This window comes from Monopterus albus, unplaced genomic scaffold (assembly GCF_001952655.1).
Source record: "Monopterus albus unplaced genomic scaffold, M_albus_1.0 scaffold34.1, whole genome shotgun sequence".
In the NCBI taxonomy this organism is placed as follows: Eukaryota; Metazoa; Chordata; class Actinopteri; order Synbranchiformes; family Synbranchidae; genus Monopterus; species Monopterus albus.
The window spans coordinates 2,137,737-2,163,985 of NW_018127914.1; the positions used below are offsets into that span (position 1 = coordinate 2,137,737).

Below are 26,249 nucleotides of genomic sequence, written 5' to 3' on the forward strand. Positions count from 1 at the left end.
CTGGCTGAGTAGAAAGCAGGAGCCCACAGTGTCTGGCTGAGGTGGGCCTGCTGGTCAGCTCAATGACAGAATAAATTATTAATTTTCTCAGTTCTTTAATGCTCAATTTTAATAATTATTTAATGCAATTTTTAAATTTGATAATTTGAGTCTAATTTACTAATTCACTTCCATTTCAATAGGGCTTTATTGGCATGAAAGTTTTAACGATGTTGCTGAAATTAAAATCAAATTTGAATTGTTTATAGGTTTTATAGGTTTAAAATATATAATTTTAAAGTGTGCTTGTGTTGTCTGTCATTCACCGTCCCCCATGTTGTGGTATATCGGTACATATGGAAACAAGAAAGACCCTACCTCCCTCTCCTAAGAGTATTTTTAATTATGAGGCCTAACTCTTTGAATCCTTACACTACAGAGTAAAAAATTTCAAAATAAATGTCTTTTCTTTTTTAATGCTGAAGGAAGAAATGTATCTCTTTCTGTTACAATGAATTCATTTCCTGCTCCATGACATGTGGCCTGTAGATTTGGAATCATTTGAGTCAAACAAATGTTATTTATTTTTCTCTTTTCAGGTAGATCTGTGAACTGTAAGTCAATTATTTTTACTTTATTATGGGTTCCCTTGTCAGCTCCAGGTCAGTCTTTAGGGCACATTGGAGGAGACAGCTCTGTTTGGTGCATTTTGGGAGGTGCCTGGTTTGGTTGAGACAAGCCTGGATGAGCAAAACTACAGGCAGAAGAGTTGGGAAGGCCAGAATTAAACCATGGGCAGCTGTAGCTGCCCCATCTGTGTGTTTGTCCAGCAAATGTTCTCTGTTTATCTGCACATCTATATTTTTATGTTTGTCTCAGTTTCTGTTCATGCATACTTGTCTCTTTGTCTTTTGTTAGCATGTTCTTGTCTGTCCATAAAAGTAAATGGAGCCATGAGCATCTGATTAAAAAGGTAGGGCACTAAAATTAGTTTAGACAGTTCTGTCCATCAGGTGTGTGACATGAGACACCATAACAAGCAGTGCTGGTTGTGGCATGGCTGCATAGCAGGACGTTCGTAAGGTGAGGACTGAAAAGATGCAGCTTTTTGTCTCTGTCCAACATGGTCGCTATGGCAACTTACAATACATTTGTCTTTGCTTCTCATATCATCCAGGTGGAGGAGTTTTGGTCACTAACCATTTGACGACCTCCATGATGTTGGAACCGGTGTGCTGCTGTAGCACCTCCAGATACTCTCATAAAGGAAGTACTGAAGGGACTCGGCTTTCTCTCTTTCTCTCTCACTGCCTGTCTGTCCAACATGGCCATTTATTCTGTGTTAGTCTCGTGTCCTACAGGTTTAGTCATTAACCATCTGACTTGCCCCTCACACGTTTACCAGGGTCACATACAGTCAGTGTATCAGTCGGGCATTTTAATAGTCCTGCACTGCTTTGGTTACTGGAGTAAACTCTGCCTAAGATCGGCCTGAGGCTGCCTGTTACTCTGTGCTCACTTTGTACTCTGACACATTAGATGAATTGTCTGTACCACTGTCTTGGATACTGGCTTTCTCTCTTTCTCTCTTACTGCCTGTCTGTCCAACATGGCCATTTATTCTGCGTTAGTCTCGTGTCCTAGAGGTTTAGTCATTAACCATCTGACTTGCCCCTCACATGTTTACCAGGGTCACATACAGTCAGTGTATCAGTCGGGCATTTTAATAGTCCTGCACTGCTTTGGTTACTGGAGTAAACTCTGCCTAAGATCGGCCTGAGGCTGCCTGTTACTCTGTGCTCACTTTGTACTCTGACACATTAGATTAATTGTCTGTACCACTGTCTTGGATACTGGCTTTCTCTAGCGCTCATTCAGCCCATAGATAATCTGTTAGAATACATTTAAAATCTTTTCTTGGCACACATGATATTTTGTCAAGTTAAACGTTAGATTAGATAAATTTGGCTTTCTTCCAAACATAAACAGCACTTTGTATTTTTAAGTGCTGTAATAGAGATTATCACCACCCAGATTTTGATTTAAAAATAGTTTTTTTTGTACTTTAACCTTAGGCCTCTGGGTCATCTTGCTCTGCCAGGTTTCAAGAGGGAGTCTTGTGCTTCAAGCAGACCTGGTGAGGTTAGAGTTTAGCTTTTTGTATTCTTATTAGCTTTTCTGGACACTGGGAGGCCTCCCAGCAAAGGAATTTATGCGGGGATACTTTAGACAGTTTCATATTTACATTGTCTTGGACTTGGTTTATGCAGTACCAGGGGGTGCGTTTGGATTCTTGGCATGGACCCCTTACTGAGCTGGAGCTGTGTGCCATGGTTGTGCAGTTTCCAAAACCAGACAAGTATCCCTCTGGTTTTGTGAATTAGCTGACATGGTATGCCGTTATGATCCTACTAAGAGATGCACTGTACAATTGACATGCTTAAGGGGTAGATTTGGTGAGACAGAGCCAGCTGTGACTGTTGCAGTTCAAGATTTGGATGCACAGAGTAGACCAGACTGGATAAAGACATATAAAACTCAGTTAATGCCTTGTGCCCTTAGACTGGGAATAGTGAAGGGACGCCTCTCACTTCCACTCATTGGTATTTGAGCTGTACATTTTTAGACTAACAAACCTACATTTCTTGTTCTCAGTGAATGCACCTAGTTTCAGGACCATGTCTGTGGTGACCAGATCTTTTTCCCTCCTCCTCTTTCTAAATTGACTACACTGTTCCACAGCACTCTAGTCGGGTATCTGAAAACACCAGTCAGGGAAAATGAAGCCACTGTGAGGGAAAGTGTGTGGGTAGACGGACTATAATCTTTGATATGTTAGAGTTAAGTACATTGTACTTCCTGGTTGAAAAGTTGCAGTTTACCAAGCTGTTTCTTGTCCTGCCAGAGAAACTGACGTGGGACGCTGGGACCCAGAAGTTGTCGTGTTCAGCTGTAAAGAAGACAAAGACCCTGCTGTACCAGACTCTCATTGACAGAGACTCTTCTGCACCACAAGTTGATCTCTTCAAGTATCCACCTCAGTCTACTTCATTAAATCGTTATTGACTTTGTACTTAAGATTGAGTGACTTTTGTTTTACTCTGATGCCCAACCTTAGGAAACTGAAGTGGGAGAAAACAACCTGCTGACGCAAACAGGACCAACCTCTTTGGTCCTGAGAGTTGAGACTGACCTGATGAGATCTTGAAGGGACTGTTTCAGCTGAAGCTCAGTCAGCTTTACCTGAGTCCACCTCTGCCTTAGATGAAATGAGTGCAGCTACTGAACTGTAACCTTTTCCTCTGGAGTAGTTTTTCTTTTTTTAAGTTGTCAAAGTGTTCCTTGACTCTATTTGAAGACTTTGTTTTAGTTTTGGAACTTTACCACAGAGTTGCACAAAGCTAGGCCATTTTTCCATAATTAAATGGTGGAAGAACCCAGACAGGCTTAGTGGTTAGACTGAGCGATTCTCCATACACATGAAGTTGTGCTGTGACATGTTGTAAGCCTGTCTTGATAAATGTAGTTGTGCTGATTTCTAAATCATCACTGCCCAGAATTTAATATCTTTATTTTACTTAAGGGTTACATCTCTGAGTTGTCTCACTCTGCCAAGTTTCAAGGGGAGATTCGCGCTTCAGGTAGGCTGGGGGAGGGAAAGTTTTGCATTTTGTATGCTTATTATATTTTCTGTACATGGGAGGCCTCCCAGCAGGGGAATGTATCCTACCCCTGTAAAGTATTATTGCTGATGTAGGGATACGTTTAGCAGTTGGGGTTGTTGCCAGACCTCTGTTGTGCGGTAGCTGCGATACCGACCGTGAGTGTGTTTTTGGGGTTCTTGGGAGGGAGCAAGCCTGACAGAGACAGACAACTTGGATGACTAAATAAACTCTGAGACACTCAAAGTGAGTGTATTTGCCTTATTTTCCATGATAAGAATGACAGGAGTGATGACTATGAGAACTATCCACTCACCCTGACCGGTCGAGGCAGAAGGCCGCCCACCTTGAGGCCAGGTCTGTCTGAGGTTTCATCATGAAACTAATAATTTCTTGAATGTTAACTTCTCCTGGTAACTTTGCCTTAAGTAGAAAGACCTTGTTACAACATATAATCTTTAACATTAGGTTACTGCTGCTTTGTCATCTGTTTAAGATTAATTTTCAGCCACAATTTATGCTTGTATTTCCATATCACTATCATAGACTGATATGTTAACCTTACCTTAATGTTTAAAAACAAAAAACATGGAGCTCCCGGTGTGCAGAGCTTCTGATGGTACCCACAATAACATGACTCTTGGAGCTTTAAACTGACCATAAAATTTAGAGTTTTTTTTTTCAGTCTCCAGGCATTACAGCTGATGTTATTACAAATTACAATTCTTGAACCAAAAACAATGCAAAAAGCTAAAGGCAACAGTTAAAAAGGGAGAACGATGCCATCTTTGATCACACATTAGAGTCAAAAGAACGGCAAACAGACAATTGATAAATTGAAGATAAGGTCTCCAGTTTTTGGTCAGTGCTTCCATAACATCTAAATCTTTTGTGTGGTAAAAATAATAGTGATCCCAGTATAATAGGCTACTTTGTTACTTTTGAGGTTTTGTTTTTGTAAATGCATCTCGGGTGCCATCTGTCTGTCAGATGCTATTTTTGGGAATTTTCTAATATAATATGAGCAGCTGGACGAAGCAGAGGTTTGGCTATGCGAGAAAAAAAGCTTGTGTGCACTATAGATGCATAAAGCTAGATACCGGGCTGAAACATGGTGCCCATTCTGTGCAAATAAAGTTGCTCACCTGGCACATTTATCCAGGTCCTTGGTGCCAGAAGCCCAGAAAAGCTTTTTTGCATGTACAGTGGTGTGAAAAAGTGTTTGCCCCCTTACTATATACATACAAGTGTATATGCCAGGAATGACTGGTACATGTATTTACTATAAATGTAATATTGGAAAATTGGCTCTATATTGATTGATGCCTCTTACATTTGAGCCCTTTCCTCTGAGAAACTATTTGTACCTTCCTTTGTATTAGCAATGGCAGTTGTGTGCTCAAACAGTTCAATCATTTTATTATATTTTACCTTTTACTGCTGCAGCGCTTTCTGAAACAAGTACAGTATGATTTACTGGTGGGTGCTGTGGTGAGACACTGTCCTCTGGTGGAGCAGATCAAACTGGCTCTGTAGGGCTGATCCATACACATACACAATCTGATTTGAGCTGATCTCTAATTGTTTAAATGTTAACACAGTCATGCATAGTTTAAATGAACAAAAATATGGGAAGAGTTGTACTAAAGGTCATTATTAGCAGCTGCAAACGCACATCTACTGTTAAAACCACAAAGAATAGGGATACATTTTACACAGGCTTCAAAGTCACTAAGAGTTTCATATTTAAAAAAATAAGCTCAAATAAAAACAACAAAGTAAATGAGTAATAAATATTTTGCTTTGAGCAAGCAGTGTTGAGAATCAAGTTGACCTTCAACACCCAGGTTGGTGTTTTAGAGATGTAGATTTGCTGTCGATGGTGACGACAGCTCTCCATTTGGATACTTGTAAAATGATAAACAAAGGCATTAAAGTGACTTGAAACACTGTCACAAGTGTTTATACTTTTGAAGAGTCTGTACCATTGTTTTGATCTCCAACTCTTTCTCTGTCATTCTGCATGTTAGTGTTGCTGATGTCATTTTTTTTTCTAAATGCTTTTAACTTTGACTTTACAAGTTAACCCTGGTCAAGCATAGTAAGAGAAATGGTACACAATATACTGTTGTCATGTAAAGTCATAGTTTGGCCACAATACTTTGCTTTTACAGTTTGACATTGTCCCCTTCAGGTTACAGTGAAGATATAGACAGAAAACCTGCAGTGGATACCTCCTAAAGATTTTCTTAAAAGGAAAAAAGCACATGAAATGAAACAAAACCTGTGAACTGTACCAGCCAACTAACAAATTACACTTCTCGCTGCAGCATTCACATTACCTGTTCAATCCACTACAACTCTTCTGCCACATTTTCCTCCATTATGAGGCTTATAATGATCAGATTTGTTAAAACTGGTATAGTAAAGGTAGAATTTATGAATTATACTATAGTCCAGGAGTACATTCTATTTTACAGATGTGCCCTATATAAGTGGCCACCAAGTGTACATGAATATTCACACCCTTTTTTGTGATGGCTGTCTAAATGGACTCCTGTGTGCTGGCTGCAGAGAGGGGTGTGCTGGTGAGGGTGAGCATGGCTGCGCTGTGCGCTAATGCCAGTGCTGTGCCCGAGCATTTGTTCACTGAATTTCTCTCCCCTTCTGGCCCGCTTGTACGCCCGGGCTCTCCATTCGCTTCCCTCCCTCCTCTCCTTTTCATCCTCCACATCCTCTTGAAGCTGTCTGTCACAAAGCAGTAAACCACTGGATCCAAACAGCTGTTTAGGCTGCTCAGGGTCACTGTGATGTGATAGGCAAGCACATGCCCCACCACCTGCCCAAGCCCCTGTCTTCCAACTTTGACCCGGAAGTAAAGCAGCACCTGGCGGATGTGGAAAGGTGTGAAACAAACAGTAAAGACCACCAGGACGGTGGCTAGCAGCCTGATGGCACGAGCCCTCCTCGCTCTGCTCTGCTGGGTCATTGGGCCATGGCTGGAGGATAGAAAACAGGTGACACGCAGTGTGAAGCCCACCACAGCAAATAGGGGGAGGAGGAACTCCAGGATAGTGAGGTAGAAGAGGGCAGGGAGGAGCATACAGGAGGAGCTGGACTCCAGTACTGTGGTCTGAAGAGCAGAGAAGAGAAGGGTTGGGGAGGGATGCCAACATCAAGTGTAAAAGTGCCTTTTCTCCACAATTTTGATGTCTGTTTTTCTTATCTACCACAAATGAATTTAACAAAACAAAGATTCAACTACTGCATCAGTGGCTCCCAAGCATTTTAGGTTGGGACCCCTTTTTTGATTTATCTGTCTCATTTTAGAGATGTTTTAATCGGTTGTTGATGGTAATTTACTCAGTTGTGTCAAACTGGAAGGACCATCACTAAACAGAAGCGGTGTGGTCTACAACACCACTTCCAGTGCAGTGCTGATATTCTTCCCAAGACAGTTTAGCAACCATTCATACTTTGACTCACATGACCCTAAGGATACAAATGATGCTCCTTATCCTGGTCCTGCTTGTGTGCCTGTTTGTATCGCCTGCACTTATCTGTATTTGCCTGTATTTGCCTTTAAACATTGTGTTTTATTAAAGTTACTCTGTTGGCCTGTGTGTTTATGTACGCCGGTCATGACAGGAAACCATCACCATATCAAATTCAATGCTTCACATTTGCTGTTCTAAACACATGGTGACTCATTCTGTGGGACAGAGGTTCCCAGGCTAGACTTCTTCTGAATCATAGCAGCACTCTCAAGAAGCTCTGCTGAATGTTATATATAGATCTTAGGGTCTTTTTTGGGAAAAATACCCTGCTCCAGTGAATTTCCACTAAAACGTGAACCTTTTGGTTTGGGTTAGAACAAAGCCTGAATATTGGAGCTTGGGAAAAGCAGTGATATATTTCTTCAGATGACAAAGTGCCACTTACAAAAGCTCAAACGTTATCAGTGGAACATTTAAAGATATGTAATTCCAGACTGTTGACAGTGTTGGGTAATGCTTAATATTACTTTTCATAGTAACAGTAATATAATGCATTATCTTGCATATATAGTAATATTACTTTAAGCAATAACATGCTACTACTTTCAGATATAGTATTGTGATTTTTTTTTTTTTTTAATTGCATTCTGGACAAACTATCTCTTCAAATGTCTAATCCGTCAGCGGGCAGACAAACTTTGTTTTCCCTCTGCAAGCTAGTGGTCAGTATAGAAGCAGGCTTCAACACAACACCACAGTCTTTAAACAAAAATGTTTAGAATAATATAAATTGTCTACTTTAATATCCCTGTGGCATGGGAATTTAATACCGATGGTTTAATGACCGCATGAACTGAGATTTGAAATTTTTTAATTTTGTCTCAGTGTCTTGTGTTTGCAGTGTGTATATCTTCACCTGGAAAGAATAGGTGACTACAACTGCAGTCAGCCACACTATGGCACTGACACACTTGGCTGCTCCAGTGGTCCTCCATCGATGGAGAGTACTGGACGCATGGACGACTGCGAGGTACCGATCTATACAGATACTGAGAGGAGGGGAGGAAGAGGAGTCACAGAGAAAAGAGGTAATGTTTTTTGGGTTTTTTATGTTGTACATGCCTATGGTGTTGATTTTAAATGTTTAACACACACACACCTGGTTAGAAACAGGATACTGCAGTACATGTTGACAAAGTAGCTGAAGGTATGGACATAGGAGCAGGCCACACAGCTCCCTCCACTGTGGTACAGGGCGATGCGAGCAGACAGCGACAGCGCCACCAGCAGGTCGGCTACAGCCAGGTTTATGGTGTAAATTACAGAGGCTGAGAATTGGGCGGAGGCCCGGCAGAAGACAAAAAGAGCCAGACTGTTGAGGACCACACCTACCACCAGCATCAGGTAGTTACACACCTGCAACAGGGAGGAACAGACTGTCAGCTGATAGTCATGCAGGGTCAAGAGAATATTTGAATGTTCAGCGCTTTTCTCTTTCACATCCTTCACTGGTCTGTGTCCTGGCTGGTCTGCTGGATTTCAAATAATTCTAATATCATATTACAGTATTTTTATTTTCTTCACTGAATGTATTTTGCTCTTGAATTAGATTCTTGTGTTTATCTTTTGACTGGTAAAGCTTGCACTTTGGGATAACCTCCCCATAACCCTGAAAAAGATGGTGGATAAATGAAAATAGCAAAGTCATGACATTGTTTCTCAAGAATTACTTAACATTAGCTAAATTTAATTAAGCTTGTAACTGACAAAAATGATCTGGTATTTCGTCTTACCATTAGAGAGACCCATACAGAATAGAAGTCTTGATACAGCTGCACATCTGGGTGGTATGACACACCCCACCGCTGGTCCCAGGTGCTGCAGTTAGTTGGGTCCGGAGTTGGGAGGGGCAGGAGGGGCAAGAGGGGCTTAGTGCCGGGACTGGAGCTGATGTTGGTAGGAAGACTTTCCATTGGTGGCAAAGGATGAAGGAATAATAGGTTGGGGTCTGAGTGGCTGGTGGTGAAATCAAGAAGTGAGAAGAAAAACATTTTTTTAGTGGAAAACAACCTAAAATGCAACCTGCTATGTAGGCGTAGTGTGAAAAAAGACATAGGCCAGTGTGATCAGAGTACACTGAAATGTAGTAAATAAAAACTGTAGAAACAGCAGCATTACCTGGTAACAGAAATAGATGAGACACCATGACAAAAAAGTAAAATACAATATGAATTAACAGAACAATGATTGTGGTATGACAGCATCATGTGAAAGTTGTGTTTGTTAAATTACATATTTTCTTACATACTGTACATGTGTGTGGATGTGTGAGGGAAAATGAATAAGGTCCAGCAGCAGCAGCCACTGAGAAAATGCTTAAAAAGGAAACAAGGTGGGATTTTGATTGTTTGTGCGAGTAAACAAGTGAGGAGTCAAGCAACTTTGAACAGACATGATTCAGGGCAGCTAAAGGCAGGGTGGGTCTAATGAGAATAGAATAAAGAAGACCGCTCAGAGTTCCTAGGGGATAACTGTAGGTAATGTAAGACCAGGTCTTGTGTTGTGGAGAGAAACACAGCAGGTTGTGTATTTTGTGGAGTTGCTAGTACCATGGGAGGACACAGTAGATATACAGGGTTGGCAGCAGAGGGGTGAGGTTGGAAACCTACGATGTGTCCAGTGTAAGGGTTTTGTTGCAGACCAGTCTTGTCCTTATTAATTGAACAGGGTGTAGAAGAATGGGTTCAAAGAATGCAGCAACTCAACCAGAAGTGTGTGGTGTAGTGTTTGCTAAAACAAGGTAGCTGCAGAGGTTTGTCTGGCAGATTACCAGGGTGGTGGACTACTGTTTGGTTTATATGGTGGCCCAGGCACAATGCTCATGCTGCCTAGCTTGTTGTTTGGTGTAGGAGATGACTCAGGTAGTATGTAGGTTTGCTTTCCACACAGCTAACATGCTAATCAGTGCTCATAGCAACTGCACGGCTTAGTGATTAGTCAAACTTCATTTAACATAAGTATGACTGAGGATGCTCACTAGACTTGGAGCACATATAACTGTTTACTGTTTAGTAACTTTGAACCATTTTTGTTCAACTAATAATACACTAATTATTCTGTTTAATTAATGAATGTTTGTTGAAGACAGATACCTCAAACTTACATCTTGGTGTCAGCCTTCAATACTGTATTGTAAAAATAAAAAAAACTTAAGCAGCTCAAATCTAAAGTGACTGGGTTAAAGCAAGTCTAAGCTTTGTGAGCAGACACACACTCACCAACTAAAACCTAAAAGAGTAATGATGCCTAGGAATGAAAAGTGGTCAACATCAGCAGAAGTTAATCCAGACAGAGAGATTTCAGAAATCCTTGTCTTATAAACAACGTTCACTTGTATTCTGAAGAGGACTGAATCCATTTTCATATGCTCTCTAAAAGGATGTGACACTTTTCAACAAAGTACATGACCTTGTGTGTAAACGCTGTACAGTATTAGTATGAAGCCTATTAGTGTGTAGGTATTTAACACGCCGCTGACATGTGTTGAACACAAACATATGCTTATCTTGAACAACACATTTGATGAATGTAGCACACGCTTTAAAATCCCCAATGTGGAGATGCTGTTCATGTGAATAAATTTTCAAATGAATGTACTGTAATGCTACAAAATGTATAAATATATAAGGATATTGAAAGTACCCTGGTTTGGTTTGAGGATGTGAGGACAGATAAAATAGTGTAAAATAAAACTTGACAGCCATGTTGCACTGTGTTGGAAAATTTGCTCTATAAATTTTAAGATACCCAAACTAGTTAGACAGTGGTTGGACAAAACAATCCCGACTCAAAATACATGTATTAACTTTTACTGGTGCTTTCAAGTTTGTCACGTGGTTTACATTAGCAGATGGAGTCTGCTCAGTTGTTGTAGATCTGCTCACATCCAAGCTCAATAGCTGTGATTTCAGCCAGAACACTTTTTGGGCTGTCTTTAAGGCTCTAAAACACGTTTTCTCAATCAGCTTCTTATTTGAATAGACAGAAAACCAGATGGATTTCACCTGGATCACAGTTTATTGTTAAAAGTATTACTTGACAGATTCAGTGGTTTTGGCCAAACTGTCTTCCTTCCTTTTAAAGACCAGAGACAAATGAACCCCGATGTGTTAGCATGTCTTTCCACTCTTCATCATCATCGCAGACAGTTGGATAAAACATTGCCAAGGGCCTTGGTTAAAAGACAGAGAAATACCTGCACACTGCTACCTCGTGGCCAGCCCTCCTTTTGCAGGCAAGATTTTTCTGTCTGTCCCTGTAAAATGACAAAGAATCTGGAATGAGCCTGAAGATTAGACTATTGTTAATCAGCATCTTGAGCCTTACTTTCATATCAGTGTTTTATGTGGATATTTAACGTGTGGGCTGAGGAACATCAGCAAATTCTGGCAGACACTAATGAGAATCTAATAAAATAAACAATAAACCTGCAGAGTTTATGGATATACACTTACCAGGCACTTTATTAGATACACCTATACAATTGTATGCACTTCAATGCAACACTTCTGCCTTAACGTGCTTTTGCAGCTCAAAATGTTTCAGTTTTTGGTGAAATTGTCATAAATGTATACATTCAATCATATGTCTATTATTGAGGTCATAGTTAAAGGGGGTGTTTGATTGGACTACATTATATTCAGAGGTGTCTATATTTTTGTCCTCCCCAGCTACATACATGAGAGGGTCAGAACATTAGGAACACCTAAACACAGACGTTAAGGCAGAAGTGTTACACTGAAGTGCATACAATTGTACAGGTGTACCTAATAAAAAGCTTGGTGGGTGTATGTGTGCCTTTCTGTTGATTACCTGGGACCTAGATTCACTTCTGAGGGCTAAAATTGGATCACATAACTTCCCTTTAAGCTGTGACAGTGCGGCCCAATAATATTATTAGACTCAATAGGGAGGTTTTAAGCAATCTTAAATGAATGACAGCTCCTATTTTAACATAAACAGAAATCACTAAGCATGAGAGAAGTGCTGCTGTGGCTGGTGGGTGTTAGTAAAATTTCCTGAAGCAGCTGGGAAAGTGTTTTTGGGTGAAATAAATGCATGTCACTCTCCTTTCCTTCAGCTGTTATCACAGAGGGATTTTTGGGCACACAGCGTTTTCGGTATGAGTATTAGTAACTAGGAAAATGAAGCAGGATGATGTTGACTTTGTGCTCGGATTGATAACTTTTAGAAACTAAATAGAATTTCGTACATTATGGATGATGAGCTCAATGCATAATTTTATGATCTGATCGTGACTGATCACTAAACAGGTGAAAAAACTGTTTCTGAAACGTACCTGTTCAAGAAAGAGTGATAAAGTCCTATTATGGCAGATCCACCCACAGTTTCTTGGTGGTTTGATATTTATGTCCTTTTTCTAAGTTTCTGTAAGATTTCTCCTTTTATTGTTTCTTTTCTAATTGTGTCTTCTTTCAGTAGCTGGCAGAAGAGAGTGAGTAGAGACTTGTGATGTGAGCCACTCTGGGTGGGACTATTCTTCAAACAGAGAGAAGAGTTAGGCAGCTGAACCTCCTCCTCCTCGTTCTCTCACATCGCTCCCTTGTCTCACAGAGATGCAGTGTAGGAATGAACATAGATTACAATAGATTAAAGTGATCCTTCCATCGTGATCCTCTTTCTGCTCTTTCTTTCTCTTCAACCTTAATTTTCTTTCCATCTTTCTTCCCCTCATAATAACTCCCCTCTCTTCCTCTATATCTGTCTGATGTTTTTGAAATTAGGAAAGGATGTAAGTGTAAGAAAAGCAGAACAGGATGTAGTAGCTCAATAAAACAAGATTTTGCCCCAAAGGCATGAAACATAGACATGGCAGATGTTAAAAAATATTTGGTCATTGAGGCAGGCAAAATTTGAAAATACTATAGATATGCAGTCAAAACAGGAAACAAGAGTCATAAGCAATAGAGCTTGGTCCAAAAAGACAGACGGGTCAAAATACAGCAGGCAGGAAAATGGGTACAGTAGAAAAGCTGAAAGACATCGAAAGCTACTTCGACAATTTGGCAAGAAATAGATGGAAAAGGCAATAACAGGATCTTAAATATCAGGTGTGTAAGTGGCTGGCAGGTTTAAAAAAAGACAAGAAAGTGTAAAAATGTAATCTGGCTTGTGACACTTGTTTCTGTGTGACAAGAGAAAAAAATCCAGAATGAACTATTTTAGTCAAGTGGGTTTTCAATAATATTTATTTAAAGCTATCTCTGAGGTGGTCCAACACTGAAAGGGTTTGAGAGGATTTTTTTTTTCACCTCTGTTTGTCTTTCTGTAAATACCTTATGCAATTAGAGATGTGAGGCTGGAGATAATAGAGAAACAGTCAAAGAAGTGTAAACTGGTACTGTAGATGTTTTAACTAAGTTGCTACCCTGCAAACCAGTTACACCAAACTTGCACACACATCTAGGGGCTGAGGAAAAAAAAGAAAGAGATGGAGAGGAAAACACAGAACTCTTTTACATTTATGAACCACAGTAAGATAAACAACTGGAGAGGTGGCCACCATTCCACAATAAGTGTGCTTTAATGTCCCAGTACATGTGTTGAGGCATGGACCTGGCTTAAATGCTATAGGGAATTTATTCAGCATTAGTTTTTATGAAACTGATAAGAAACTTTTGATTTGTTTTGTGCAATGTCATCATGCAGTGTGCCTGGCTAATGTTTGAGCTGAGGTTTCTTGGCTTGTTCAAATATTTGAAAGCACTGTCAGAGGTACCCTAGCTCAGCTTGTTTAAAGTGCTGCAGACAGAGAGGAAGGACATCCCACTTGACACTTTAGTATGATTTAGTGGGTGAAATGAGTGCAGAAATATACCAGTGTGGGGGGAATTCTATTTCTAGAGACTGTTATTATTGTATTTTGGAATTAAAGTGGAACTCCGGCAATTTTACACTTAAAAGGCAGTTTACTAGTTCACAAAAAGTGCTACAAAGTTGATAAAATCAATTGTATGATGTCTTCTGTGGGTTTGGTGGAGATTCCTAAAGTAACAATGCTTGATTATCATGGCTTGAAGAACAGAAAGCCTCTGCTATAAACTGAGAGCACAGAGTTTGAAAGCTGTGGGCACTTACCAACCAGAGAAGGTCTAATGAGAAAAGGCTCTCAAATTGCATTATGTAAAGTGTAGGATTCTAACAGGGATTAAAACTCAAGACATTTCTGCTTCTGTTGCATCCTTTGGACCATTGTTTCAAATTTCTCTTTTCCCAACTTTCTGGAAGTGTTATACTAAATCACTGGATTATAGCTTTAAGTGTTTTTTGGTTTTAATTGTTCTGCAGAAACAGAGGTTTGATCATTTAAACTGTGTAGTTTTTGTAATGCATTTTCATCTAGGAATAAAATAGGATATCTTCAATATTTTAGTTGAATCTACATAGATTAGGCCGATAAGTCTTTATAAATAAAGGTGTTAATGAAGCTATTTGTGTGTTAGTGTGTCGCATTTTAATGCAGCTGAATGTTGACATCAAGGTAGTATGATTGGCAATTTTATTAATTTCTGAGTGTCTACTAAATGTACCTTGTGGTTAGATTGTTTACTGTTTCCAAGGTCGCATATATTTACAGCATTTTGTTGCCACAGCGACCTAGATGCGTCAACATTTAAGAGCCAGTGTGAACAAGAAAAAGCGATTTTGTTCCCATGAAACACTAAAATAATGAGGAGATGGCCGTCATTCTCCTTTCGTTTCACAGTAGATACGTGTTTGGGTATGTCAAAAGACGACACAATTTAACATATTCACATTGGACAAAGTTAGATGTTTTTAAGTGGAACTTTGTAGTTTCTGGCAGCGGAACGGATGATTTATTTAGTACACCACGGAAGCAGTAACGTTGGGAACGGAACCAAAATCTGTAAACAAACGTAAAGGCTGTTAGCAACAGGTTTGCCAGATTGAAACACATGTGTGAAACGACATCGAGCTAAACACAGAAAATGTTTAAAAACACATTCCAAAGCGGATTCTTGTCCATCTTATACAGCATTGGCAGCAAACCACTTCAGATATGGGATAAAAAGGTAAGTAGCCATTCAGAATCCACGAATCTAACCTAGCTAGCTTTCATAGCTAACGCTAGCGTTATTTCTGCTAAAGATAACCAAGTCAGTGTTATGTGTCTTTGGGAATAAACTCGCTGATTCTTTAATGTTAAAGTTGCAAGGTGGGCCAGAAGGTTAAAATTAAGATTAATAACAGGAGAGGATATAATTGGTTTCGGAAAGCTTGTGTTTTAAAAGGCATTGACAATATTTACTGAATGCATAATCCTGATTGATGGGGGATTTTAGAGGCCAATATCACTATTGATGATAGCGAGAATAAAGCCATCGATGTGTTACATTAACATATATATATATATAAATGAAGAATCAGTTAACCTTTTTAGATATCAAGATACTTAGCGTTCATTTTTCAGTTAACTTGTAATTTGGCAAACTCTACATGCTGTAGCTACTGCGCACTCTACATTGCTGTTATTGCACTTCTGGTTAGATGTTAAACTGTATTTCGTTGCCTTGTACTTGTACATGTGTAGTGACAAAGTTGAATCTAATCTAATCTAATGGTGACAATACTGTTTCTAAATGACCTTACTGTACCTGCATTTCTGAACCTATTTGACCTTCATATACATAAATACAGACATATCTGCTAAGTTAAGCTGACAGTGCTTTTTATCTTTGAGAAACACCTAGACAATTACTTATATAGTAAATAAATATACATTTTTCTGTGTTCACAGGTGAGGAACGGTCACATCAAAAGAATCACAGACAACGATATACACTCATTGGTGCTGGAGGTTGAAGGAACAAACGTCAGGTGGGTTTTGTGTGTTTATTGACAACTCAGGTAAACACATTCAAGATCCTTTATGTTAACCTGGTGTATATCTTTCTCCTTACAGCACCACATATATAACATGTCCTGCAGACCCCAAGAAGACACTGGGCATCAAGCTTCCTTTTCTGGTGATGATCATCAAGAACCTCAAGAAGTATTTCACCTTTGAAGTCCAGGTGAGGATGGCACACTAAGCAAATGCATATACTGAGTGTACAGTTCAATTATATGTACAGTATACTGTATAACAAACTAAAACTCAAGGATGATTGATTTTTCAGTTTTTATGTAGCAGTACTGATATTCATGGTTATGCATGCTTTCTCTGCTTCTCCTCCCCTCTACAACTTTCAGGTGTTAGATGATAAAAATGTTCGGCGGCGGTTTCGGGCGAGTAATTATCAGAGCACAACGCGAGTGAAGCCGTTTATCTGCACCATGCCCATGAGGCTCGATGATGGCTGGAACCAGATTCAGTTCAACCTATCAGACTTCACTAGGAGAGCCTATGGAACCAATTATATTGAGACACTGCGTGTACAGGTTAGTGCACAGCTAGCCATTATTATTGCTAATCGGCTACAGTAAATCTTCTCCTCAGGGATATAAATTTACTGTAGACTCTGTATAGTGACCTACTTAAACTATACTTTCTCTTGCTAATGGCTGATCTGTTTCCCTGTCAGATCCACGCCAACTGTCGTATAAGGAGGGTCTATTTCTCAGACAGACTGTACTCTGAGGATGAGCTCCCAGCAGAGTTTAAACTCTACCTGCCAGTCCAGAACCAGAAGGCCAAGGTAAGACATATGCAGACAACTTCACATATACTTATATATGCATATAATACAATAATCATGCCTGAATTGGGTGTTTAGACATTTGTCCAATGTTTCTTTTGTGTTTACTTCTTGCAGCAATAGAGCTTCTAAACCTGCACAATTTCCCCTGAGCAGATGTGGAATTTAGCTGTAAGGTTATTTTTTTGTGTGTGTTTATGAGGATCTTGAAAAATTTGCAGCATTGTGATTTTGCAACTGTGATTTTTGAGTGCTCTGTGTTGCACAATAAAGTTTTCTATGGACTAATCCATTAACAGAAACGTCATGATAATTCACTGCTACCCCCTAATAGACAGAAGGGCATGGCGCACAGGTGGCATTGCGGCTCGTCTATGTGACATGCATCACATGACTCCCATAACACAAACTGGGAGTGCAAATTCAGTGCAAGACTACTGAAATGGGCGAGTACTCCAGTCTTTTATGCTCTTGATGCGTGTCAACGCTGGGAATATAGAGGAATAGCATGCCCTGAAGAGTTGTCAGTTTGCGACCAGTTTGTGGGCTTTCATCGAAAATAATGGGTGTGGGTATTTTTACACACATCAGATGCCGCCTGTGTGCGGTGCCCTTAAAAGATGAGTGCTTGCTTTTAAAAGTAAAAATAAAAACATCCAACCACTCATAGAATGCCAAGTCTTTATCAAATAACACAATTTCAAGCATTGGCAAAACATATAACCTTTGTTTAACATTGGATTTCAGTAATACATTCATTTTAATACAAAGTGCATTGTACAAAGACAAAAGTGACCCTTTAAAGCAATTTGTTTTTATATAAATTGTGATAGTCCCACCTCAAGCTGCAGTGACATTTATTTGTGATAAATATCCTGTCATTTCATAGTTTCCATTTTCAAGAAATCTCTCAAAAAAAAAGCATGGCACAAAGAAAAGTAAACAATTCAGGTAAGATTTCTTATGAAGGTTATACAAATAAGAATACCTTGTTCTAAATTTCTGGTCTGTTCAATGAATGTCAGTTTATCGAAGTGAGTTGAACTTTCATTTTAGATGGACTTTGTGTACAAGTTTTACTCAGAAATTATTTGCCAGCAGCTGACATTGACTTTTACTTTGATGTTTTACTGTTTGGTATTTTAGTCTATTCAGGTTACATGTGGACAAGACGTTTAACTGAGGATTGTTAAATCTTAGGTTCCCAAATATTTCAAGACACCATAAATATAAATGCATTGCAAATCTATTGGCTACATAAAATAAAGTTTAGGATATTTCCTTCCTTTTTAAGTATTTGACCCCTGTCTTTTGTATATAAAACTACAGGTATATATTTTTTACCTTTTGAGTTTAAGGATAATTTTACAGCAGGCACTTACAAATTTCTATAAGGAATGTTCTTTATGACCAGTGGTATGATTTAACAGTGGTTTCCCTGAAATGTGATCAGTGAGGACAAATATTCCCAATTTAAAAACACATTTTACATAATACATCAATTTCAAGAGATTAAAGTCAGAACTCAGTTTGTTTTTCTTTTGTGGCACTAATCCTCTTCTGTAGATAGTCGGTAGCTGTAGTCAGAATTAACACAAAAAACAAAAAAGCAAAGACAAATAACACTTGTAGCATGTATTGTTATACTGAGCTTGCACTGATGTTGAAGAGGCAGCTACCTATAGGTCCATGACTGTACCTAAATGGTCACAAAAACACCTTGCTTCCTTCAGTTTCCTGCTATAATAGTTTTAATTGCATTGCATCAAATGGAGGAGATAGATGGACAAAGCATGTAAAATAAATGTTAATGGTCAATTGGAAGACCTGGAGAAACATCATAAATGTGATTAGAATTTTAAAGTTTTAGGTTCTGGAAACAAAATAGCTTTAAAAAACATGTTGCCTTTGGAAAAACACTAGCAGTCACAATTTGGACTTTCCCATTCAAATAAATGGAAAAGTGTGGCCAAACGTTTGCCTGGTAGTGTAAGAAAAGTGACTTACATAGCTACTGATACAGAAACAGCCGCTCCTATCGGCTCTATGAAGGCAGTTCTGTTGTGGCTCATACTCGCTCGGCAGTGGTTCACCTTTGTTGCCCAGGATGGTGTGTGCGTTTTCCAAAACTGAGTGCTTAGCTCCAAGCTGTATTTCCACTTTTGAATCCCCTGAAGTGCTTTAATATTCAAGAAACTGTTGTTAAAACTCACAGGACAATTAGATTCAGTACTCTAGATCCACCAGTATAAGCAACTCGGGGGAACCCAAACACCAAATCATTAGCTTTTTTTCTGTTAAATTAGTTTAAGATAAACTCATACTTCTTACAAATCTAAAGGTGAGGGACCCCTTGGGTTCAGGATTAACTGCTCACAGTTGAAACATCCATTTAGAGCTGGTGGTGACGGTGGATCCGGATAATTGCTAACACTGTAGGCTAAACATAAAAAGTCATGTTTGTCCTACAAAAAGTGGAATCCTGCTTTAAATCAAGCACTTCTCGTGTTGTTAGTATCATTTCCTGAAATACTGTGGTCCGTTTCTCTTAAGTGCAAAAACAATCTTCCGATGGTTTACTGACAGGTTTGTATTGGCAAAGCTTTCGATAGTTGCCCCCTTTACTTTGTCTACATGGACTCTTTAGCATGTCCTGCAGGCTGGTATGTGTTCCCCTAGTACTTTGTGGTAGTCCCGTAGTGAATGACATAGTAATCATGGACGTACATCAACACAGCGACAGGCTGGCCAATGATGAGTGACATCCACACAGCAGCGTTGCCATAGTTCCCATTCAGGAAGCGACTAACAAACCAAGCCAGAGGAACCTGCAGGGGTTAAAATGCAGAGGTCAATATGTGTTTGTGTACAAGTGTGTAGAGCAGATGGAGGAGAGAACGAGTTGTCAGAAAGGTCAGTGTGTCTCACCTGAGCCATCATACCCATAAAGGCCCACAATCTGAACATCTTCAGAGGAATGCTCACCAGGTACTGAAGAAAATGAGTAACAATAAATCAGGGAGTTCTTAAAAATTTATTAGAAATGTGTAAACTACACACACATAACTGATAGAAGTTGTTGGCAGGTGTGCACTGTCCATTTCCTAAATGTTTTAAATGCACATTTTGAAATTGCATATTAGCATAAAATATAGCAGAAATTTTTTAATTTACATTATCTTCTAAATTCTTGTAGTTGTGTGTGAATAAAGAAACCATCCAAAACAGACCCTTTAATGCATAAACTTTAAATATAAGTAGAAGAGTGAGTGCTTGTTTACCTCATGAAAAAAAGCAGACACCAGGAAGACGGCAGTTTGAGCCAGAAACTTGTTGACCCCCCTCTTCAACATTGGCTTATAGAAGTGCCTGTAACACACAAAACCGCACAATTAAACATGGCTTCACATAGCCTGCAATGAGAACGGGAGGCTTCAAAACAGGGGGATCAAGTTGAAAATACCAAATGACCTCGATAGAAAAGGTTTGGCACTCACCTCAGGCACCACTTGTGCACTGGGATATTCCAGTTGGCCCAGAAATAGGTGATGGTCTCAGAGTTCCTGAAATGAACAAAAATGGCCCAGTGAGAATTTGCATTTAAGACCATTTGTCATTCTGAATGACCACATTACCCTGGAGATTAAATAGGTCACACTAAGCACACAAACCTGTTTACAAGTCTTTCCATTAGTTTTAATTACAGTTTGAGTGTCTCTAAATGTATACACATTGTTTATGTGCAAAACGACATATGTTCTGTACTTCCTATTGTACGATCCCTCTACTCACCACCAGTCCTTGTAGAACTCTCTGTCTCCAAACTGCAGCAGCTCTGCCAAAAAGTTCATAGTTGAGTGGAAAAACCAGTAGAAGAACATTAACCATATCAGGTGGTTAGGGACCTAGGAGAGGAGAGGAGAGGAGAGGAGAGGAGAGGAGAGGAAAGGAAAGGAAAGGAATGAGGGAGAAGTTGGGAAAGGTGTCTGGGTTGGAAAGGTTACTGTACATTACAGCTAGGGATGACCGTAGGATTCAGCATGTAAGGTGGTGGTGAAAGTAGCGTTTTTACCCCCCCCCGTTGTCCATCCTGTGTAGCCTCTATCATGATACTCACTGCCAGTTTCAGCAGACGCTCCACCATTCTAGAAAAGTCCATTTCCTGTGAGAAACAAGGACTGAATGGTTATTTTTTCAGTGTTCTGTCCTCAAGACAACACTTAATATAGTTTATGGTCACTAGCTTCTTACTGTGCTGCTACATACTCTCTATGTACACACCTGAAATGGTTTCATTGAGTTCTGTATAGTGGGAACCATCCACTGAAAGACACAAATAAGAATTCATATTGTCTCTGCATTGTTCCGTCTGGTGAGCCTTACGTTTCAGTGTGTGTGTGCAAGGTAAATCATGGAAATGTTCTGCGTACCTGCTGTATTAACCCCACCAAGAGCTGCGTTAAGAAAAGCTGCAAGAAAAAGCAAGTTACATTGACGAAGAAACACATGTGTGTCCACTAATTGGTATTTTAGTTACATTAGTATGTGTCTGTACAGTACATGTATGTGTGTGTGTTCCCTCTCACCATTTCAAAAAGTCTTCTCATCAGGAACCTTTTACGTATTCGAGGTGATCGTGGAAAGTTGAGCTGGTAGCACAGAGTTGGGGCAAAGACAAAGTAGTACATGTCTAAAGACAGAGACCATCTGAGAATCAGCCTGTTACTTTGTTCCAAAGCAGCTCAAGCACTGAATACATATACTAGTGCCAGAGACACTGCACAGATGAGTTGAAACTACACTCGAGTATGTTCATTTAGAAGTAATGACCTTTCCGAGTCACCTCAGTAACCTCTACTTTAGACTAGTACTTGTATATATGACTGCTGGTCCAAGTAAAACACTGTGGTAATACAACAGTATTTCCAACCAGTTAGGGTTTTTATAATATTTAGATTTTGTTCGGTACTATCATCTTTCCATCCCTGCTGATGGTAGTGACGTCTGTCAAATATGAAATGAAAAAATATTCTGGCACCACGGTTACCTCTGTGTGTAAGATTGCCTGGGTAGGAGACATTAGTTAGTGCTGAACCATCAGATTGTGCCACAGATGGACCTGAAGAGAAAAACAAATATTAAAACATTGCCTCTGAAACATTATTCAGCTTGTTGTCTGTTTATTCCAGTCTCTAGTTTAAGTGCAGTGAAAGTGGGAAGTCAAAACTGCACAGAATCATGTATCTGGTTAAAAATACACAACTTTGGTCTCTGTCTCTTGTCAAAGGCCTCACTTTTCCATGTTACCACTAGGTGGTAGTAGCAGCAGCACAGTAATGCATTAAATATATAATCCTGCTTGTCTGCAGAGCTCTTTGTGAATCCATTTAATTCATTCATAGAAGAATGAGCTGTTTCTTGGCCTTTGTCAACATGATCCCAGTCACAGTGTGTGTTGATAAACTTACATGAGTATGATCGTGTCAGTCTTTTGGCTTTGGCTTGTCTAATTTCTCTACACCACCTGTTGGTATCTTGATAGGAATACAGCTTCAGAAAAACCACTGTGTAGATCGCTAGGGAGAACACACCACCCACTGACACACACACACACACACACACACACACACAAATCCACTGATTAAGACCAATACATGACAGATGAAAGAACAGTTGGGTGCGTGTACAGATAGAAACTACACTCAAACATGTTTTTATTGGGTCAACCGTTATCACAATTTATTTTTGTGTTAGTATCATATTATACACCTACATTAACTCTTATTCAAGTTCATGATTCTTTACATGTACAGTACATGTCATAAATACAACATGTGTGTATTTATATGTACCCGGGGTCATGGAGGTCACAGAGAGTACTGTGGCTGCAGGAAAGATCAACGTGGAGGTCAGGTTAAAAATATGAAGAATCTGACCTGTCGTTTCAGAAATGGTACCCTAGAAAGAAAAACAAGTCTTGTCCAATGCAAAACATTTTATGTATGATTATGCTTTTGTTTGTTTTTTTACTTTACTGTACAACACTGGATAGCATGTTCTTTTTACAGTGGTGTCAAAGAATTCAGTTTCCCTTTAAACATTTTCTAAAAACATGTTTTAACTGTTGTTATGGGTTACTGGGTGTAGACTGGTGGGTAGTTGTACCCATTAAAATTAAATCTACAACCCAAAGTGTGCAAAAAGTGAATATTTTCTGAAGCCACTGTATAAAATAAGGCATTTGTCTGGATATAATCTAGCCTGGATCAGGACAGGTGTCCCTATCAGAGTTAAGAGAAGGTATAAAGAGGGGAGAAGGTGTAATGCTGACTTTACTGTGTAGACTGCATGAAGTGTCGAGGACTCACCACAGCCAGACGCCTTTCTGTGTACAAGGCTGCCAAGATGAACACATTACATGCTGAAAGACAGAACAAAGACAGTAATGAGCTACAGTGACACACACTGTAGGTGTGAACAGAGACAGTTAACTTGATTTTATTTCTCTGTAACACAGACAAACTAGTTACTTGTAGTGAATGTACATTTCTGGTACTGTAATAGTCCAGTATTTTCTAAGTAGTACATCTTATTTGGACTGACTGTATTAATGTTACTTGTAGGTCAGTGCCTGTCCCTGCTGTTCACGACTGTATTAATGTTACTTGTAGGTAGGTCAGTGCCTGTCCCTGCTGTTCATTCACCTTTGTATTAACTTGTTTTACCACGTTGATAAAGCCAGATGTTGAGGCAATGAGTCATCCTTCTTTGGGTAAATAAAGGGTGAATGATCAATAACGCCTGTGTCAGAATGATCTAAAAAGGGACTGATTGATTCTATGAGCTATATTTGAACATCTGACATTAAATATTACCAGGCTGTATCAGACTGACCATTTGGGACATGGATAGGCTGTGAAACATGTTTTACTAGGTCAACAATAACACTTCAACTTGAACGTCAGTCCTAAGGTCACAGAAGGACAAATGGCTGGAAGTCATTCACCACCTGTTCAGATGGCATTAAGGCAGTGACATAAAGGCTCCATACCAATGATGAGGCAAGGTGTTGGCCAGCTATAGGGGTCCTTTAAGAAGAGCGACACTACCTGGATAGGGTCGACCAAGATGCCATACCTAGATGGGAAAAGAGAGAAAAAGCAAAATGATCAATCTCCCCAAGCATAAGGAAAACTTATGATTTGTAAAAGTCTTGGGAGGAACGCACTTAGTTTGCTTAAGTGTTCATTTGGCCTGCAGAAGAAGGAAGTGGCAGTGAGATGTGGGATGAGAGCAGCAGCAGTAACAGCAACTGCTTGTGTATACATATTACCTAAGTCTAAGCTTTTATCTCTAGGTGCATACTCACTTTATAATGTTCTCCAAGAAGAGACGAGCATTACCCAGCATCTGATGAGAGAGAGAGAGAGAGAACAACGGCCCACAGGCGATTCTGAGCATAGTAGTATCAACAAGAATCATACAGAACCCTATAGTTCAAGGTTGATTTGCATCTGACCATTCACTGAATCTAGCCTTTGTTTAGAAGCTATGAATGCTTTGCTATAAATCTAGTTTATAATTTTCTTTGCTCAGGACACAGTTTCCTAAAAAAAAAAATAATAATTTGGTTAACAGGTCATTAAAAGGTCACTGCACACCAACCCCACAGACACAGGTGTATACAGCTGTTCTTATGCAGAGCAAATTATTTAGATAGGGATAACAGAAATACTGAAGCACATCTGTGTGCAACTGTGTAGATCAGATCTGCTTCATTCCCAAACTGGCCAACATATTACTGATGCCATTTCACCTACTGTAGGAAGAATTAAGGGTTCAGTGAGAATGATTATTATATTATGCTTTGAAGTCTAGTGTTATCTCGTCATCAGTTATCTGAGTTTCCATGAGATAAAACCCAAACCCCCAGGCAATAGTACAGAGACATTTTTGATAATGTTTATGGCAGTCCTGTTCAGCATGAGTTTGAGAGACAGCTGAGATAACGAGGACAGTGAGTGTGTGACACATGATAAGGTCATGATGTAGTGATTATCTGGCATGCTTTCCCCTCAGCCTGCTGGCCTTCAGCAGTGTGGGTTTGATTCAGCTGTGTCTTTTTCACAAACCACTAATCTTTGCCTCAGTGACCTTCAGCATGAACAACCTGCCAAATGGAACAGTGGCCTGTACAGAGATCTACAGACGAAATTGCATTTTGCAATAGTTATTTTTTCTTACAAATGTCTTTTTCATCCCTGTGACAAAGATCAGTGTTCAAAATTAGAGCAATACTGTACCCCGAGAGTTTGCAGAAAGACAGTTTCTGGCTCAAAATCGGGTGTTTTACAAAACAGCAGGTGGTGTAATCGCTGAGCCCAGGCTGCCTGGTTAAACAATCATTTCTGTCCAGCGATACACTATATACTGCAGTTAAGAAGGTTTACACATTGCACACACAGAGACAATACCAAAGCCTTGGCAGTAACTATGACCTGGGTGTAAAACTTGAATAATAACCTGTGCATTAGAATATTTATACTTTGAGTTCAACACCACATTTTCTTATCTTATTCTCTAAAACTGATTTGTTTCAGCATTTTGAATGACAACCTTGTCTTTAAAATCAAATAACATCCCAGTAATACAACATTCACATACTTATATGCACCATTATCTGAATCATCTCCAGTATGTGCTTTAGACAACAACACTGATATGAATCAGATGAATCTGCTGCTGCGTTTCTCTGTCCGGTTTAAGTTTGAAAGAAACGGCAATAACAATAACTGCCTAGTTAAACTCTAGCTGCCTTTAGGGGTAGGAGATGTACCACATTTGAGGGCTGGTAAGTTTAAAAATAGAAGGAGCTACTGAACATTAAACATCATGCTTGGCCTCACATCTTCTGGTCAATGTTTTCTTTCAACATACAGCTTCAAGAATGCAGTTAAAAGGCAGATGGCCACTATACTGTTGTCAAAAAACTAGACATTCATATTCTGACTCCTTATTTTTTAATAATCTTGTTTAATGCTTTGAAACTGGCAGAGCCCGATTAAATTTGCAGCTGGCAGTGGAATGTTTTGTTTTGCTTTGCACTAGCCTTGTCAGCCTCTGGTTATTTAAGCTATTCACATGGTCTGTTTGGCTGCACATCAGAGGAAGTGATGATATGAAGCGGCTGAAGCACCAGTTGTTCGTACCACATCTTAGGATGACTTGCTTCTCAAGGATTCTTACACCAAATACAGTCAGGGAAAAATTATTTGAACCCCAGCTGATTTTGTAAGTTTGCCCACTAACAAAGAAATGATCAGTCTACAATGTCAATGGTAGGTTTATGTGAACAGTGAGAGACACAACAA

The 26,249-nt window shown here is 39.5% G+C and overlaps 3 protein-coding genes across 3 annotated transcripts in view; 1 reads left to right on the top strand and 2 right to left on the bottom strand.

Annotated features, from left to right (window-relative positions):
• Nucleotides 1–6,186: 6,186 nt before the first annotated feature.
• LOC109958657 (G-protein coupled receptor 20) lies at nt 6,187–9,111 on the bottom strand. Its single transcript, XM_020597496.1, has 4 exons — nt 8,932–9,111; nt 8,298–8,554; nt 8,055–8,187; nt 6,187–6,774 (listed from the first exon to the last, which is right to left on the bottom strand). Exons 1-4 carry the CDS (start codon nt 9,109–9,111, stop codon nt 6,187–6,189), a joined length of 1,158 nt encoding a protein of 385 aa, XP_020453152.1.
• A 5,720-nt stretch (nt 9,112–14,831) lies between these two features.
• On the top strand, nt 14,832–18,171 carry cfap20 (cilia and flagella associated protein 20). The gene is made up of 6 exons (XM_020597632.1): nt 14,832–15,252; nt 15,978–16,057; nt 16,143–16,254; nt 16,433–16,621; nt 16,765–16,878; nt 16,996–18,171. The coding sequence occupies exons 1-6, from the start codon at nt 15,169–15,171 to the stop codon at nt 16,999–17,001; spliced, it is 585 nt and encodes a 194-aa protein (XP_020453288.1). The 5' UTR covers nt 14,832–15,168; the 3' UTR covers nt 17,002–18,171.
• Nucleotides 18,019–26,249, bottom strand: part of dgat1a (diacylglycerol O-acyltransferase 1a) — a 14,601-nt gene continuing 6,370 nt past the window's right edge. Inside the window, exons 4-18 of the mRNA XM_020597631.1 lie at nt 24,248–24,288; nt 23,930–24,015; nt 23,247–23,299; nt 22,731–22,836; nt 22,347–22,475; nt 21,926–21,997; nt 21,465–21,568; nt 21,309–21,347; nt 21,160–21,201; nt 20,996–21,040; nt 20,671–20,783; nt 20,376–20,441; nt 20,160–20,247; nt 19,807–19,869; nt 18,019–19,706 (exon numbers count right to left, since the gene is read on the bottom strand). Coding sequence (XP_020453287.1) covers nt 19,554–19,706; nt 19,807–19,869; nt 20,160–20,247; nt 20,376–20,441; nt 20,671–20,783; nt 20,996–21,040; nt 21,160–21,201; nt 21,309–21,347; nt 21,465–21,568; nt 21,926–21,997; nt 22,347–22,475; nt 22,731–22,836; nt 23,247–23,299; nt 23,930–24,015; nt 24,248–24,288 — 1,200 coding nt within the window. The 3' untranslated portion in view covers nt 18,019–19,553. The remainder of the gene's footprint in view (nt 19,707–19,806; nt 19,870–20,159; nt 20,248–20,375; nt 20,442–20,670; nt 20,784–20,995; nt 21,041–21,159; nt 21,202–21,308; nt 21,348–21,464; nt 21,569–21,925; nt 21,998–22,346; nt 22,476–22,730; nt 22,837–23,246; nt 23,300–23,929; nt 24,016–24,247; nt 24,289–26,249) is intronic.